At 44.4% G+C, this 13,747-nt stretch overlaps 1 protein-coding gene across 1 annotated transcript; it reads left to right on the plus strand.

Moving 5' to 3' along the window:
* The first annotated feature begins 458 nt into the window (after window positions 1–458).
* ADRA1A (adrenoceptor alpha 1A) lies at window positions 459–13,546 on the plus strand. The gene is made up of 4 exons (XM_057414689.1): window positions 459–538; window positions 1,872–3,492; window positions 12,426–13,473; window positions 13,511–13,546. Exons 2-3 carry the CDS (start codon window positions 2,610–2,612, stop codon window positions 12,935–12,937), a joined length of 1,395 nt encoding a protein of 464 aa, XP_057270672.1. The 5' UTR covers window positions 459–538; window positions 1,872–2,609; the 3' UTR covers window positions 12,938–13,473; window positions 13,511–13,546.
* Window positions 13,547–13,747: the final 201 nt, after the last annotated feature.

Genomic DNA, 13,747 nt, shown 5'->3' on the forward strand with positions numbered 1-13,747 from the left:
CAGCGTGCCTTGTCTCTCCTTATTTTCTCCATGCTCAGTTTGCCTGGCAGGCAATTCTCATTTTACATCTCAAGAATCACTTGTCAGCCTATAAACAAGACCTTGTTAGCTGGCTTCCACCTTCTGATCCCTGCAGGAGCTGGTGATCAGCATGGAAAGAACAAACACTTAAACCACCACTTGTGATGAAACGGAGTGCTCTTCCTTTCTGAGCAATACGGGACTGGCAGGGGATTACGGTAATGGCAAGGATACTGCCTGCTACATCAGCAGAGCAGTAAAGTTACTGCTGCTCCTTGACAGCGTGGAGCTGAGCACTGCAACGCGGGAGGGATGCCTTGAGGGATGATGGAGTCAAGCCCCCCCCCCCAAACATTGGGTGCAACCGTAAGCTATCAAAATGCTAGTGGGGAAACAACAGGAGAAAAGCAATGGATTTCCAGGCACAGAGTCCTGCATGAAGAGAGGAGCTGGCTGTGATGTGCTGTGAATTTCCAGATGCTCAGAGGAGCTGTGCTGCCTTCTAGAGACTAAAGAGGTGAGTGAGGACTGGGGCAGGCACGGGGATCCAGGGCATGCTCTTCCCCATGCTATCTGCCACAGGTTGAGTATTATCTAGTTGGCTTTGAGCATGAATATCTCTGTCAGTGCTTTCTGCTGCATCTCCTTGACTTCCCAGGAAGTTTTGCTTCATGTGCTTAAAAATTAAATGTGATAATTTCTTAATTTTCTAGTCCACTGTCAACTCTGTAATGACCGCAGAGCTGTAATGGTTGGAAATGCTCCATGCTACAGTCACTTTTCACTGATGTGCTTAGTAAAATCTGTCCTTTTCTTTCTCGGAATAATCCTTCAGCTCGCTCCATCTCGAGGGAAAGAGAATATCAGATCCAATTCCGTTTCACTGCAAATTCCCACAGTGCAATACCTTTTCATCTCCCCTCCCCCCTCTGCCCTGCTTGGGAGCTGGGAATTTCAGGGATTCAGTTTTCAATGCCTTCGCCTACAGGAAAGTTCAGGTCTGAGGTTCAGCAATGTGACAGTTGTTGCTGCTCTGTTTGTGTAAAGTGCCATCTGAGGCACTCATCTGAAAGACCCAATATTAGGACATTTCGAGTCTCACCTTATCTCAGATTTAAGACTACACAGGGGTAGTCTTAGTGGTGGTTTTTCACATGTCTGGTCAATATCTGGGATGGGAATATTACATTCACATCTAGACGGGCTTTTCAGCCCACACTTGTGGCTTTCCCTTTGTGTCCCCAGTGTCTCAGTTCCCAGGCTTATCCTCACTTTCCCATCTGATCTACCTTTTCTCCATATTTAGTCAGCTAAGGCTGAGCGTGGCTTCCAGATACTCTGAAACGTGTCACTCAGTAGGAAACTGGCTCCTTGTAACATCTTCTGCTCGGCAGGAATTGCTTTTCCCCATAGATCTCTAAAATGGGCAGTTTAGCAGCAGTAATGAGCAGTTCAGTGGGGAAAGGAGTCACTTAATAAAGAAACTGTTGACTGAATTCTGGACTCCTACATCTGCTGCACAGTTTGTAAGCCCTGAATTGTGTCCCGCAGGTTTCTGTCGCTCCTAGAACTGGTCTCTGCAGGTGAACTGATAATTAGGATTGACTGCTATCCCTAAAGGAGAAGGGGCTGCTGCTGGGAATGTGGTGAGAAAATTCAGCCAATAAAATTGACATTGGTCTCAGCTGTTCTTCAACAATACTGGGCTGAAAAAGGTTGGTTCAGCTAGCTGGAGGCAGGCTGAGGAGGCTCCCTAAAATAGCCTCCCGCTCTATTCTTATATGGGAACCATAGCAGTAAGTGGCTGTTGCTTCTGGGAATCACATTGTTTGTGTCTTTGTCTCCTTCAGGGGGGTGATGATCCGCATCCTTGACACAGCAAACTTCACTCTCCCCTTCAGAGCAAGCCAGAAGCTGACATAACTTTAATTCGCAGCCCAGGACCTCAAGTGACAAGTGCTCTACAGCATAGAGAAGCTTTGATTGATGCTTCACACCCTGAAGATGGGTAGTGGCAGGTATCTCAAACAACACTGCTGAGCAGACACAGCAGCAGAAGCCTCCACCTAGCCAGGTTCCTAAGCTGATTGTAAGGCAGAATTAGGACTAACACAAGGCAATTAAAAGCATCAGTGATTTCCTCTTGAAACTTTGAGAGCCTTTGGAATATTTATGTTACTTCAATAGTGAATCTTCCCAATAAGACAGAAATGATTTTAACCTGCCATTCCAATATTTCTTCTCGCATAATCCTGGAAAGTGGGATAAACAGCCTCAGCTTTGTGTAGCCTCACTTCTGCACCTCAATGAAAAAGCAAAAGGAGTTCAATTTGACTTGGAAATGGTGGCTATTAGCTGTGCTATAACGGTAAAAACTTGGGGAGAAAGGTAGATTTTCTAACATGTTTCTGGATCCTTCTCATCATTCCTGGTGCTGCACTTCTAAGATGTTCTTAAAAACTCTTTTCCCCTGCAAAGCCAAGCAAACGTTGCTCATGGGACCTTCTGAGAACTGATCTCACCACTCTTTCTACCTGAAAAGGGAGTGAAATACAACAGCCTCGTATGAACGTTATCAACCACTCACCATGGCTTTCCTCCCTGGAAACACCTCCGACTGCTCCAACTGCACCCACTCTGTGGGGCCTGTGAACGTTACAAAGGCCATTTTACTAGGTGTTATTCTAGGGGGGCTGATTGTTTTTGGGGTTTTGGGTAATATTCTGGTGATTCTTTCTGTAGCCTGCCATAGACACCTTCACAGTGTTACCCACTATTATATCATTAACCTGGCTATAGCTGACCTCCTCTTGACTTCCACTGTCCTGCCCTTCTCAGCTACTATGGAGATTTTGGGCTACTGGGTCTTTGGGAGGATCTTCTGCAACATCTGGGCAGCTGTTGATGTCCTCTGCTGCACTGCTTCCATTATGAGCCTCTGTATCATCTCGATAGACAGATACATCGGGGTGAGCTACCCACTGAGATACCCAAGTATAGTGACAGAGAAGAGGGGTCTCCTGGCATTACTGTGTGTTTGGGCATTGTCCCTGGTGATATCGATTGGACCTCTTTTTGGCTGGAAGGAACCAGCACCAGAAGATGAGACCATCTGTCAAATCACTGAGGAGCCTGGCTACGTGTTGTTCTCTGCTCTAGGCTCCTTCTACCTCCCCCTGACTATTATCTTGGTGATGTATTGCCGAGTGTATGTAGTGGCCAAAAGGGAAAACAAAGGTCTCACTTCTGGTCTGAAGACAGAGAGATCTCGTTCTGAAGAAGTCACCCTACGGATCCATCGCAAAAATGCTCCTGAAGCAAGCGGATCGGCATCCAACCCCAAGAGCAAGCATCACTTCTCAGTGCGTCTCCTCAAGTTCTCCAGGGAAAAGAAAGCTGCCAAGACCCTGGGAATAGTGGTGGGATGCTTCGTGCTCTGCTGGCTTCCATTTTTTGTAGTAATGCCTCTTGGTAAGTAAAGCAAAACCCTCTGCCTTTTTCAGCACCTTCCGTGGAGGGAGGGCTGTGTTTGTGCCTGTGTACAATAATACTGATTGGAAAAGCTCTGAGGGAATCATTTGCTATTGCAAAGCTGTCAGAATCAGACCATGCACCTTCACAAAGCAGTGAGCATACAAAATGAAAGCCTCAAAAGAAACAAAACTTCTCTGGTGAGGAGAAGCCCAGAATTCCAAAAATAATGGGAAGGATTTAGTACTCTTTTTCCATACAGAAAACACTCTTTCAGAACTCCAACTTGATTCTAACCAGCTCTGTTATAGGAACAATATCTTTAGATATGTGTGTGTTTATACCTAAGTTTGCAACCAGTTCTTCAGGTGATATGAATACATAAAAGGTCAAGATATAAATGCATTCAGGGTCAAAGTAGCTTGGACCCAGACCTCTTGGAGTGCTCAGCACCTAATAATTCCCACTGTAAGGAAAAAAATGAGTTTCCTACCAGGAAATCCACACTGTGAGATACCCTATTCCAAATGAATATACCCAAACACTGTCTTCAACCATCACGCTGAGCATGAATATTTATGCAGCAGTTGTAATTCTAAAGGGGAAGGAAGTCGGGGATTTGTTCTGCTTTGCTGAAATACAGAGAAGTAATTAGGATTTTAATTAAACCTGGCTCAGTCACCTTCAACGCCATTTCAGGATTTAAAAGCAGAATCCTAATTCCCCACCTACAGCTGAGTGTGATGTCTGTGGCACATCCCACCATGGTTTGCTCTGCAACAGCTCTGCTAAATATTAGGCTTGGAAACATGGAACCTTAAATCTGTGACTTGCTCAGTTTTCTTATGGAAAGGGTTTATGCTGCACAGGAAAAATGAAGTAAGACTGTGTGGAAGTTTTAGCTAGTACAGAATACTGTGTACAATTAAGACAAAGGAAAACCAGCCTTACCTAAACATGAAAAGAAAGATCTGGGGATTTTCTTGTCCTTTCAGCTTATAAAAAGCTGTTCTTTATCAATTAACCTCTACTGGATTGACCAGGATTACCAGGTTGCTCCACAAAACCCTGTTGCTAATACTGCCATGTGAAAACCCCCAAAATACAGAATCTTCTCTGTTGGTCAATACTGGGAAGCGCTGGAGGATGAGAGGTAGATGTTTTGTAAGAGGGAGGTCTGAAAGGCCTGGCTCATGCTGTCCAGGATGTCAGCGTGTTGGAATGCTGGTTGCCAAGATGTCTGAAACATACCCAAAAAGGGTTCGTGAGGACGCATTTAACACACTTCTTTTCATCTGCAAACGTGGTTGCCCACACAGAGCTGTTGTTATTGGATTTGCTTTGGGATTCACAAATTTTCTGGACTCAAGAGTGGTTTTGCATCTTTCTTTGATCCCTTCTAAGGAAGCTTTCTTGAGGTTAGCTCCCCTATCTTTGTGGGGTTATCGGGTTCTTTTTAAAGCATCGATATAGTTTTTCAAAACCAATTTTTACTGCTTTTGTTTAAACTTTTAAGCAGCCAATTGCCACAAAAGAACACCTCTTTAGAAAGAACCAAGAGAACACACCTTGAGGCAGGCTGTCCCATCCAGAGCCACAGACTCACCCAAGGATGATTGCATATGGCACTGTGGGCAGCAAGCACTTTGTTGCGCAGAAGACCAGCTCTGCAGCTTCACAGCCATGGGGCAGACCTATAAATGGTCCCATCAGCCAGGCCACTCTCAATGAAGCTTGCCCATGAGACAAACATTCTCAAACCATGCTACACAAACCACTTCATACACTGCCAGGTGCTTATCACTCTATACAGCAAAAGCTCCCAAAACATAGGTTTATGTTACTGCGATCCACAACATCTTCAAGATCCTCACATCTATTAGTATCAGCTCTACCCAACAAGAACCACATTACGACAAGAGAACACCAGGCTTGTTAAAGCATATAATAAAAGGGGATAGAAACTTCTGAGGAGTAGGTATGGGAAGAGCAAGAGTGATAGAAGGATATCAAGAGGGGAATAAAGGCATGATATCCTTATTTCCAACAGCATCTGCCAATAACTTGAGAAAAAATTTGAATATCTCTACCCCAAGACAATATCTTAATTAAAATCGGTGTGTGAAGGTGCCAGTTGCAATCTGTGTAAGTAAGGCCTTTCTTACTTTCTTGGATGGAGCCTCATTCCAGGCAGAGCGTCTGTGCAAAGGCTTTCAGTCAGTCCAACAGTCCAATACACCTTCTTGTCACTTTGCTTTGATGTTTGTGGGGTAAGCCAGGCAATGACAATCCTGTTGCATGAAAATAAGTGAGGTTAAGATTTGTTTTTTCTCTGCATGCTGGAGCATAAACCCACCCTTTACAAACCTTCTGTAACATAACAGTGTCAAGACAGCTGATTTCCCCCCAAAGAAGTCACTTTTTCATTTCAGAATGCACTTTCTCTCCCTCTTCAGAGATAAGCAGGAGATCTGCTCCTAGGATCTTAACAAACCCTCAGAATCAATTGGGATCTTAACAAACCCTCAGGAGCAAGCTCAGAACTTTGTTGTCCACTTCCTGTGGGGAGCTATCTTAAATCTGTCTGGCTGTAGATGTTGTTCCCTCAGCATAGTCATGGCTGGGATGTCCAGATACTCAGGGAAACAAGGATCTGAATCCCTTGTCTTTCTGTTGCTCATCTGATACTAATATAATAAAATCAAATGAATAAAAGCTGTGACAACCTAATACTCGACTCAGCTTTCATATCAGACAAGGCCAAACTCCAGCCATGGAGGAAATGCTTAGAGCTAATGTGTAGATTCCCCATGTTAGTATTTCAGAGGGGAAAAAGAAATAAGGTGGGGGGGGCAATACACCAAACCCAGACTAAAGCCCCAGCTCATTCCATAGAGCACAAGTCAGGGAGAAGAAGGATGTTTACACTCGAGTCTTGGAGCACAAGTGTGTGCGTTAAGCCATTGAATGAGGAGAAAATAAAGCATGAAGATAAACAGCCAAGATATTCCCTTTTTTTTGCTAATCACAAGGGGCCTTTTTCACAAACACAGACTGGAAAGGCTTTGTTGGTCTAGGCTGATAACTCAGCTACACTGAAGCCAATGGCAAAGATCCCACTGACATCCCTGTGCCCAACATTTCTCCACCATTACCAAGTCCTGAAACGTTATGTCCCACTGACTCATAACACAGCAGAGCAACGGAAGGAATTGGTGACATTTATAGCCATTTTACACTGAAAACAAGAGAGAGAAAGTGGAGTCGGTTGTGCTGTGCTTCATGATTCACTTCTGTGGCTGTCCTGCATGCACCACCTGTCAGAGGTTTGTCCTCGTCTTCAGAATATTCCTGCTTTGTGTAGCCACCACTTTCAAATCCCTGGAGTAAATGAACCAAGAATGTACTTTTTCATTCTCAAATGTCATGGCACCGTTTAGGATTCGTGAGTGACTGAAAGGAGAGAAGGGATCCTCCAACCCAACCCAGCAAAGGTCAGGATTTGTCTTTAATTGGAGACAGAAGGGAGAGAGACTCAGTTTTTGCTGAAGATAATTCCTGTATTGCTAACCCCAAGGATCCCAAAATCACGACAACCACACACTGACAAAGTGGTGAGACAGGCTGAGGCAGACTCATCTTTTTGTTCTCTGAACTTGTTGGATTCTTGGTCTACTTTTTCAAGGAAAGCTCAGATTTTGCTATAAGTGCATGACTGTAAGAGTGAGGGCTTCGGGATGAATATTGACTATCTTAAAAACGTGAGCAATGAGAGATCCAGAATCATCCCATGCAGTAACAGCATGGGAGCTGGAATTTCAATGACAACGGAGCTGATTTGTAAAGCAACGTGATTACTTGGTTTTAAATGGGTAACAAAACCTCAGTTTACCTTCCCAGGGGTTTTTATCAGCTTTCTAAATCTGCAGCTGCACTCAGTGAATCTCGAAATAGTTGCTTGCTGAGATCTTTGCTCTTTGCCAGAAATATCATCCCTTGTCAGTGGTACAATGTGAAAGAGCATAAATTAGGGCTGGGATTAGGAGCACCATTCCCAGACCGACCCATTCCTGTTGCTTGCCCTTTCCACCTCCCACCTGTGTCCAAACACCCGCACCCTCCTGATGCCCCAGAGGTCTGAATTCAGGCCCTTGTGAACTAAACCAAACTCCCTCCTCCTTCTACCTCCATTTATTATGGATCAGGAATGTCCATCACAAAGTCACTCTCATTTTTCCCCTGAATATTCCCCCCACAGTATTCCAGGCCCTGGGACAGGAACATTTGTAAGTGTTCAAGCCTTGCCAGATGCAGGCTTTTATCCTTGCTCACATCTATGAACCGCTGTTCTGCATTTGCTGCCTTGATTTGATTGTACAAAACCCTGAGGCTTTTCCTACTGTTCCAGGGTTCTTTGATCCCATTTCTTGTTCCCACAGAAAATACTTTCCATAAGGGAGCAGCAGGGTGAGACGTGCTGGGAGACCATATACGTACAGAGAGCAGCTGTTGAATGTCTGAACCAATACATATATATTTATAAGAATATATATAAATATAGTTTCCAGAGGGTGGTTTCTGGTTTGACCCAAAATGCAGCGTAGAATGCCAGTCTTATGGAACAAAGTTCAGTGCTAACACTGAGCTTGGGAACACAAAATGTAACACATTCATCAATGTTGGTAGAGCAGACTGCCTCCTGAGAGCCAGGGTGCTCCAGTACAGTGTTAACCTCTGTGGGGACATCAGTGCTACTTCTGCGCTTCATTCTCTGGGTCTTTGAGGCAATTACTCTGGAATAGCTGCTGCTCTGTACCTTGACCCCAGTTAGATCCCAGGACCTGTGTTTTAAGCTTTGCCTCCCTCTAAACCAGACCACTGCTTCCAGTCTGATGGGAGTACAAAGGTGTATTTCCTCTATGTCAGAGCCAAGGGATGCTAGGATTTTTGTGTCACTTCTGTGCAAGGTTTCAAATTGGCACTTCTCATTCCAGTGACACTTTAAGCCCTGATAACTCAACAAAAGGCACTGCTGTTCTCTCCCGAGTGGAGTCTCCAGCTGTTGACTTCTAGATATTGCAGGCAACTGCTCATTGCAAGCTCTGAATTCACAGGCGTGACTGCTTTCCAGGTTATTGCTGGCCTCTCAGCACATACGGATGCAGTCCTGATCTCACCCATGCACCATACGCCCCTGCCTGGCTTCTCCTGTGCTCTGACTCAATCACCACATTTGGGCCGTACGACATCAAAAGGGGAAACACAGTAGCAAACCTAAACAGAGCTGCAAGAGATGGATTCTAACACCACTATGGGTCACAAAAACGTATTGGATCTGATTCCCGTGGTGCTGACAGAGATGATACAGATTAAACAACACAAGTTTCTGTTGTCTGGCAGCTTCTAAATCCCTCCTTGCTGTCCCTCAGTTAAACAACACGACATCAGTACTGGGTTTTATACAACCTATAATCAAGCAGCTCTGTAACTTCTGTCAAATGACAAAGTCAAATTACATCTTTGTGACTGAATTGGCATTTACTCAGCAGGAGGTAGATGGAGAACTCGCATCTGAAGAAACTCTGAGTTAACAAACAGGAAAACAAATGCTGAGGGATGGCAATGCAGTCCTGACATTTTCAGGGGTGAGTGATGAAATACTTAATAGCAAAAGGTCTCAGGAGGTTAACAGTATATTTTGGTTTACTTAATTTTCATATAACGAGCAACTGAATTGAGCTACTGACACTGGAGAGTCCTCAACCTTTTGAAAACCAAGCAGGGATTCAAGCATCATTTAGACAATCTACAATTCAAAGGCATTCAAAGATCAGTTGAAGTTTTCTTTACTGTTCCTCCAGCACAGACTGCAGCGAGCCAAGGTAAGATGAAGCCTCTAAACTGTAATCAGTTTTGCCACTATTTACCAGCTTAATCCTGACAGTGTGCTGGGGAAGGCATTAAGGCCTGCGAACAGCTTAAAGAATAAGTTGCTTTACACAGGGAACAGTCTTATACCATATACCTCAAAGAAGAGAGAGTTCACCACACTGCTTCATTGTTGAATCTCATGGTTAACTATGGGCATTGCTTAAAAACAACCCAAAATCCTATATTTTGTTTCTACTTTGAACAAATCAGACTTGAGTTCGCCTGGTGCAAAGTTTCAGCACACTCAACAAAACACTTTGTCACCAGGCTTAGCAGCCCTGTTAGAAAACAACTCCCACTTGCTACCAGACACATCAACCACTGGTATTAATCATGACAGCAACATCACTGCATACTGAAAGCCTAGAAGAAAAGAATACATTCTTAGTATTCCGTGGGGAGGAACATGATTCAGCAAGGACTCAGAGAACATGCAGGTTTTTTACCCCCTACACAGTATTTCAGTAGCTCAAGGTTTAGACACGCTGATCATGACTTACGCGGCTCTGGAAGCTGAATAACCTGTTGGCCTAAGTAAGAAGAAGGTCCAAATTATTTCTGCTTTGATTTCTAGCTCTGTTACATGTTGCTTCCATTGACTGTCAGTTCCAGCCTCAGCCCTCCCAGGATGCTACTGGCAGTGTTTCTTTCTATTGACATTTGTACTGTTTCATTCATGGGATAACACACAGGTATAATGAAGCCTGCAGACAGAGCTTTAGCTGATGTTGTGAAACATCACAACCAAATGCAAAGCAAAGCAAAACTACTGTCCTAAAGCCCAGGGTACCCACCACTGAAAGAAAGTGTTAAAGACAGCGTGTGGTGGGGCCTACAGATAGCAATGTTTGTATGCTGCTAAAGCTACTTGGTTTTATGCTGCTAAAGCTACTTGGTTTTATGCTGCTAAAGCTACTTGGTTTTATGCTGTTAAACCTACTTGCTTTTCTTCTCACTGTGTGTTGTTCCAAGGCAACAGCTCTCGACTCTGATGAACCAAAAAAGGTTACATCAATAAATTAGCATGCAGATCCCCACCCCAAAAAGAGAGCAAGAGACAGACTCTGACACTGGCTATTTTCTATTTATAACAGGCGTTGGCAAGGCACTAGCATTCCATTGAGTGAGACACGAGTTGCAGCAAACAGGAATTGTTATTGTTTACCCATTTTTACACTCAGCCTCACACAGCTGATTCCCTAAACTGAGATTTGTTCCACCTTTTGTCTTAGCACAGAATGGGAAAGCGGTGGATACGCTGCGATTAAATGAGGAAGTAAAGAAAAAAAGGGGCAGGATTTGGGTATTTAGAAGTCTTTTGCTGTTTTTCATCTGCCAATGACTTCAGCCAGAAAGTTCTTTGAGAAGGTTGTTGAGTTGTTTTTCACTACAGGAAAGCAGCATTTATTTGCTGTGAAAAACAATCTAGCTTGCGGCTAAGCCTGCTCACCCGTGCTTAACTGCAAAACAGTGCTTTCTTCAGCACAACAGTTTGGGTCTTAAGAACTGGTTGATATTGAAACTAATAGTGAAACGGCTCTACTTAGCTACTCAAAGCAACACAGGAGCAATCACAGGGGGAATGAGACTCATGCTTGATGCCCAGGTTGTAACTGGCATTGGAATAGGGGCTTCCGAGACAAAACCTGTGGCATGTTGTGCTCTGCCTTGGGGTATTCTGACCCAGTCTCACTTCTCTGCTGCTCCACCACATACCTGGGTCTACAGGGACCTCTGTTCCACCATACACAAGATGGCCTAGGCATTAGGGGACCTCTTCCAAGCCAGAGATAACTGAAGTACCTCTCACCCCACCACATCTCCTATTTCTTCCCTGACAGCAGCATATCCTCTGTGCCCACCAGCCCCACTCACAGAGCTATGGTAAGCAGACATTGCTTCACATTTCACAGGGAGACCGAGCTCAGTGAAATGAGCGAGTCATAAATCACGCTGCACTATTTGCGTCTCTGGTGCAGGCAATATTTTGATACATTCTCACACAAGCAAAACCAGCCTGGGAATTCCTCATTGGCTTTTACCACTTGACAGCATTTGCTGCACTTGCTGGAGCTTTGGTTGATAAAGATGGGAAGAGAAAGATTCAAACCGAAGTTCAGCCGCTCTCAGAATTCAATTAGAGCACCCTCTGATTGTATTATCAGCTTTTCCTCAGCCAGGGGAGGTCCAACAAGCAGATCAATCTCTGAAAAGTTTAGGAGCTGCTTAGAGCTGTAGTTACACTGCAGAGGGTGATAAACGTATCGATGCCCAAAGCTTCCACAGCATTTCTTGCAACATGCACACACTTACGTTTTCCAGGGGAAAGCAGGAAGACAAGCATTTGTCAGTGCTAAAAGTCCTGCTTATTATAAACTTGACTATAAATGCAAACCAAGCCGATTGTATTTCCTGAGAAATTGTTTTCCTTCCTGTGCCCACACTAATCCTGACATTGGGATGACCAAAACACTTCTTTTTTCCCCCCTTTCTTTTAAAGGAGGCAAGAAACAGCCTTTCCCCTTGACAACATATGGCAAATATTCTTCTCTTTCTCTGGTTCTAGATTAATTTTGCAAAACTGGTCGTAGAAGTGCTGTGATCACTTAGTCTCTGAAATGGTGTGATTTTCTTGCCATTTGCAACCCCTTTTGATGACCTCCTAGATATGACTGTTATTTGGCTAGCTAATCTTGAATTACAGAGTCCCAGAGGAAGCAATTCTCCTCTGTGAGTTGTTATCAGTCCTCTCGCCTGCCTCTCTGGCTGTAACTGGGAATACAGTGCCTGTATAATAAATGAGATGAATTGATTTCTGACAGAACATCCATGTGGTTGTATGACACTATATTCTGAAAGACTTATTCCTGCAGGAATTGGGCTTTGAGTCATAAATCTTCCAAGCCAGAAGAGCTCCTTATTTATTTTTTCCCAGTGTTTCTTTGGTTACCTGCAGTTTCTCACTGCCTCTGCCTTAACACTCTGTGTATTTTCCATTTTAGGTTCTTTCTTTCCTGCAATCAAACCCCCGGACACACTTTTTAAAATAACATTTTGGCTTGGCTATTTAAACAGCTGCATCAACCCCATCATCTATCCCTGCTCCAGTCAGGAGTTTAAGAAAGCCTTCCAAAACGTCCTGAGAGCGCAGTGCCTCCAGAGGAAGCAAGCAACAAAGAAGCAGTCCCCAAGCTTCAACCTCAACCCTGCCACTGGCCAAAGCACAGAAAGTGGCAAAGGTGTGGTCCGGATCCCTGTTGGCTCAGGAGAAACCTTCTATAAGATTTCCAAGGCGGATGGGGTCTGTGAATGGAAGATCTTCTCGGCTGTGCAAAGCATGCCTGCCAAAAATGCAGTTTCTAAAGACTGTACTGTTGCCAAAGTGAAAAGTAAAGGTTTCCTCCAGGAATGCTGCTGTGCGGGCGCTTCAAGGAACCTCGTCCATGAAAACTGCAAAGTGCCAACCATTAAAATACACACCATGTCCCTCAGTGAAAACGGGGAGGATGTCTAAAGGACTGAACACGCCCAGCAGCACAGGCTGCCAACTTGTGTTTCTGCTAATGGGATGTTGCTCTTTTTACTGGGAAGTAGAAGTCAATGCTACGATTGCAAGGATACAGGGGAAACAAATAACATATTGTAAGCCAGGACCAAATCTTTCGAGGAGTGATGTCTTTGAGTGCTGGTAGCCTGAACGAAGCCTCTTAAAGATAGTGAATAGCTTCAGTGGACGGTGAGCACCCCTCAGTCTTCCGAGAGACTGGCCCCTGCAAGTCACTTGCCAGGCATTTAAAGGCTTTATTTTTCACTGTATTCCCCTGTTTCAAAGTTCCTATTGCTATGATTTAAGTGCAGTGGGGGAGAAAGAGCAAACTACAAAGAGCCCTTGCAGATACTTTCAGACAGCTCCAAGTTTAGAGTCATTTTGTGATTCTGCACGCACACCCCTAAGCTAAACCTCAATTCACCAGCTGGCATAGCTGAGGTTGGGTGTTAAGCTCAGGTCCTGGGACAGTGTTTACAGATCTCTGCTTACTTAAGATCTCTGTTACTACAGATCTCTTAATGTAATGCTTACGTTAAGGGACTGTGGACAACAATGTTTTCCTACCATGTCTTGCTTCTTAGCAAGGCTGTTGGTGATGTCCCGCATGCCTTGCTGAAGACAACAGGCAGCTCTTTGGATTTGCATCTTCAGCTGGGTGGCCTCTTAGGTCCTTATTCCTGGGCTGCACCAGGTGAGGAATTGGTCTTCTCTAATGCCCATGAGGCTGCTTGTCCTCAACCTGTCTGGAAAAAACAGTCACTTCAGCTTACTGGG

Source organism: Pezoporus wallicus, unplaced genomic scaffold (assembly GCF_028554395.1).
Source record: "Pezoporus wallicus isolate ANWC-B61680 ecotype Strahan unplaced genomic scaffold, APGP_CSIRO_Pwel_v1 contig_11047, whole genome shotgun sequence".
Classification (NCBI taxonomy): domain Eukaryota; kingdom Metazoa; phylum Chordata; class Aves; order Psittaciformes; family Psittacidae; genus Pezoporus; species Pezoporus wallicus.

Excerpts from the sequence above, each read along its gene's own strand:
- ADRA1A (XM_057414689.1), top strand. The coding sequence starts at position 2,610 with ATGGCTTTCCTCCCTGGAAACACCTCCGACTGCTCCAACTGCACCCAC. Across the intron at positions 3,493-12,425 it reads TTTTGTAGTAATGCCTCTTG|GTTCTTTCTTTCCTGCAATC; the intron begins GTAAGTAAAGCA and ends TTTCCATTTTAG.